The sequence below is a fragment of the Selaginella moellendorffii genome, unplaced genomic scaffold, assembly GCF_000143415.4.
Source record: "Selaginella moellendorffii unplaced genomic scaffold, v1.0 SELMOscaffold_41, whole genome shotgun sequence".
NCBI lineage: Eukaryota > Viridiplantae > Streptophyta > Lycopodiopsida > Selaginellales > Selaginellaceae > Selaginella > Selaginella moellendorffii.
In genome coordinates, this window is record NW_003314302.1 from 162,895 (window position 1) to 167,033 (window position 4,139).

General features: G+C 48.5%; 1 protein-coding gene across 3 annotated transcripts; it reads left to right on the top strand.

Moving 5' to 3' along the window:
- Positions 1–372: 372 nt before the first annotated feature.
- LOC9634162 lies at positions 373–3,285 on the top strand. Of its 3 annotated transcripts, XM_024684633.1 has the most exons (6): positions 373–1,092; positions 1,159–1,430; positions 1,486–1,711; positions 1,772–2,086; positions 2,161–2,269; positions 2,342–3,285. In XM_024684633.1, exon 6 carries the CDS (start codon positions 2,454–2,456, stop codon positions 3,165–3,167), a length of 714 nt encoding a protein of 237 aa, XP_024540401.1. In that variant the 5' UTR covers positions 373–1,092; positions 1,159–1,430; positions 1,486–1,711; positions 1,772–2,086; positions 2,161–2,269; positions 2,342–2,453; the 3' UTR covers positions 3,168–3,285. The 3 variants fall into 3 exon arrangements, with proteins under 3 accessions (XP_024540401.1, XP_024540399.1, XP_024540400.1); XM_024684631.1 differs by having other exon boundaries at positions 1,772–2,269; XM_024684632.1 differs by having other exon boundaries at positions 373–1,058; positions 1,772–2,269.
- Positions 3,286–4,139: the final 854 nt, after the last annotated feature.

Here is a 4,139-nt window from a genome sequence, read left to right on the forward strand (position 1 = left end):
GAGTGGAGGACGACTCAAACATTGATAATGATGTTTTCGGGAAGTATATGGTCACCAGTCCCATTGCAGTCAGTTTTGGATGAAGTAAAATTTCATGTGCATGCTCAGAGTAAAAAGGCTGATACATTTGTGTTTTGAATAAAGACAAACATTTAAATGGTTTTCAATTCGAAAAAGGTCACAATTATTCAAGTAGAGAAAACACAGATACACATTTAATATCTACAATGTTTGTTTGTATGGAACATGTACAAAGAACACTTGTGCAGAAATTTAAACACAATTGAAAGTTTTTTTAAAGAAAATTCTTTTGATATTAGTACGTTTATTTGGATGGTGAAGAACCCTAAAATTCAATGGAAGCTCCTGCCCCTTGCAATCCCTTGCAAGCTGCGGCCTCCAGGTATGCTGCAGGGCAGAGATTACAGGAGAATGCGGGCCAGAAAGATGGTCTAGCGCCATTGTTTTGGCATCCGAGAACAAATCCAGGAAGAAGAATGTGGAGGACGATTTCGCTGCATACACGACGGCTGCGTTGGCTCTGCTAGAGGAGTATGCTGCCGGATGCAGCGTGGCTGTGCTAGAGAAGAAGAAAGATTTGTCATCCAATCTGGGAGCAAAGGAAACTTTGCAGCGTGAGAAATTTTCTTCCAGAGTTTCTCAAAGGGAAAGTTCGACCATTGGACGAGGACGAAGAGAAAGAAGAGAAGGAAGACGAGAGAGTGGAAGTTTGGGAGGCGACTTGAGCCCAATGACCGCCGAGGAGGAGCGTCAGCTACTGGCTGAAGCTGAGGAGGAGCTCTCGGAGCTCAGGAAGATGCATGGAGAGCGTTCCATTTTTGAGAATCGCTCGAAGCTTGGGATCGAAGGATGACGACCGCGTGGAGATAAGATGGAAGTCTGGAACGAAGAGGAGGACTCTTCCACAGATGTTTCTACGAGTGACAAGGAAGATCGAGCAGGAACAAGAAAGGCGTGCCTGCTGTGATGAGGTGCTTCGACCGAGCAAAGATTTACGTCAAAGCTGGGGATGGTGGCAATGGTGAAGGAGCCGAAATGTTGGTTCTCAATCCCCTCTCTTCAAGCGTGATGGTTTGTTCTTCAGTTTTTGTTTTTTGTTCTTCCTGTCTTGATTTGTTTGAGCTGTGATCTTTCCAGGTGGGTCGATCTGGAGCTTAAACTTGTGGCAGACGTGGGAATTATAGGTGTTCCAAACGCTGGAAAGAGCACGCTACTAAGTGCTATCAGTGCTGCTCGTCCCGCCATTGCTGCGTATCCATTTACGACACTACTACCCAACCTTGGAGTGGTGTCGCTGGACTTCGATGCAACGATGGTTATAGCCGACTTGCCCGGGCTTCTCGAAGGTGCTCACGCTGGATACGGCCTCGGTCACGAATTTTTACGCCACTGAGCGCTGTCGAGTCCTGGTAAGCTTTTTGTTTTAAACTTACCTGCGTGCTAAAAGTTTCTTTGGAGAACCAGATTCATGTTATAGACGGTACGACTGCCAGAATTCGACTACGATGCAGTGACTGGAGCTGGAACTGTTTGATCCTCGCCTTTGCTCCAACAAGATGGATGTCCCAGAGGCTGCCGAACGCTGGGAAAGTTTCCGGAAAGCTATGGAGTCTCGTGGAGTGGAGGTTCGTTCCATGAGCGCCGCAAGTTGTACGTCATGCGTATAAGCTTCTACAGACAGTCCCAGTTGGTAAGTATGAAACACTACTTTTAACTCGACTGTGGAACTCTTTCTCTACTATTCTTGCAGAAGAACCCGTGTCGATCTCGAACGACGTAGCTTCGATGGTGAAAAAGGAGCGAAGTAGTCCCATTGGAGAATTTAAGGTGGACGTCGACCCAGAATCAGACTTGTGGCACATTTACGGTTCTGGTGTGGAGCGCTTCACGCAAATGACTAACTGGGAGTAAGCTTACATCTTTTATCTTCCCATTCAGTTCTTACACGACTCGCAAGTATTTCGAGTCCCTGCAACGATTCGAGCGGGTCTTAGAGTGCAGCGGGATAAACGCCGAGCTGAAAAGTAGAGGAATTCACGAAGGAGACAAAGTTGCGATCGGAGACGTGCGTTAAATTCACACTCTTCGTTCTGTGCTATGAGCCCACTGTTTGTTATTCTTTTTTCTTCGAACTTACAGATAGTTTTCACTTGGCACGATTCCAATGATATTGCAAATGTGGGGACTTGGAGACGCGGCCAGAGAGGCTAAAAAAGTTGGCCACACTGATGCCTCGTTTGTAGAAAAGGTGATCTTTTTTCTACAATTTTTCGCTTGCGTTCCAGAGAGACAAAAGGCCTGGTGGTTTACGTTTTTGCAGCGATAATGGCTACCAAAAGTGTTAACATTTGGAAGATACAAAGGCCAGCCTCTCGGTTCTCTTCCAGCGAACTATCTGCAATGGATGGCACAGGAGCTAGACAACCACTGGAATGGCTTGGCCAGGCAAGTTCTATCAGAAAGAAAAGAAGGAGAAAGCTCGAGCACTCAAGAAGGTGGCAGCAACGTTTTTGCTCCGCAGAGTTCTCGCAAAGTTGGATCCATGGTTCTCACTTCGGGAAGTACAAAGGCCAAGCGCTGGGTTCTCTCCCGGACGTGTACCTGGAATGGATGGCGAACAACAGCACACACACTGGGGGAGACACGGGAGAGAGTTTCTGGATAGCAAGCACGGTGGTGATCGAGAAGTTCGCATCGCCCAAGAACAGGATGGATCGATCGCGTTGAAGAAGCAGAGCCTGGCTTGTCAAGAGAGGAGAGGCCTCGAGGAAGCCAAGCGGATCCATGCGCGGGTGAAAGCCAGCGCCTATCGCAACGATCGATACATTGCCAATCTTCTCATGGACATGTTTGGAGCTTGCGGGAGCGCGGACACGGCGCTGGAGATCTTTGAGAAGATCCAGGCGCCCAACATCTTCTCCTGGAACATCATCCTCAAGGTTGTCACGCAGAAGAATGGATGCGATCCAGAGGTGTGGAAGATTTTCGAGAAGATCCCGGAGAAGGAGAAGAATGCCGTGTCGTGGAACATCGTGCCGCGCTCGCGGCCGAGAAGGGGAATCTGCGCAAAGTGGAGGAGTTTTTCTACGAGAGGATGCCCGTCAAGGATGTGTTCTCCTGGACTACGCTGCTCAATGCCTACATAACAAATGAGCGGTTTGACAAGGCCAGGGAGATCTTTGCGAGCCTCGATGACGAGAATGTAAACGCCGCTACGTGGAACACGATGATAGAAGGATATGCCCAGGCAGGGGATATGCTGCGAGCCAGAAAAATGTTCGATAGCATGCCCGAAAACAGCGTTGTGTCGTGGAATTTGATGATTACATAATGTGGAAGATGGATGACTCTACTTGCTTGCTGCCGGAGGCACTTGGACGGGGAGAATGGCAAGCTTTGCGCAGAGAGATTGTTTGTTTTGGATCCAGAGAACGTTTCACCGTACAAGATCCTCGTGGAGATCTACAGCCAAACCGGGAGAGCGAACGACATTGCCGGATTGAAGAAGATGGTGAGAGACAAAGGTCTCCACAAGCTCGAGGCCGAGAGCCTGATCCAGATCGATGGCATCACGCACAAGTTTCGAGTGGGAGACACTGCGCATCCGAGCATCAAGAAAGTTCGGAAGGAAGTTGCCAGGTTGACGAAGCTGCTGGAGAGAGAGATCATGGGTATAAACACGAGAACTTGGGATGGAGCAAGTGTGGCAGCGGTGTTCACAGTGAGAAGCTTGCAATCGCGTACACGCTGTGTGAGAAGACCATGAGATCTCGCTCGTGAATAACTTGAGGATGTGCGGTGACTGCCATCCTTCTGCGAAGATGATCTCCAGCGTGGTGAAGAGGAAGATCACAGTACGTGACATGCAGAGGCTGCATGGTTTTGAGAATGATGTTTGCTCTTGCGCGGATACCTGGTAAGTTTTAGTCTATTGTGGTTCCAGAGGTGGGAAGATCGTGATGGATCTATTCGTTAAATCGACCCTGGAGGTGGAAAACGTTTGTGAATCCTGCTTTTTGGAGTTCATATGCCGCTTTCAATGATCTGTAAGGAGAGTTTCTTTCTGAGAGGTTTTGACGCGAGATCGGACGAGAGTACCTCGACTGGCATCCAAAGAA

Excerpts from the sequence above, each read along its gene's own strand:
- LOC9634162 (XM_024684631.1), top strand. The coding sequence starts at position 2,454 with ATGGCTTGGCCAGGCAAGTTCTATCAGAAAGAAAAGAAGGAGAAAGCT.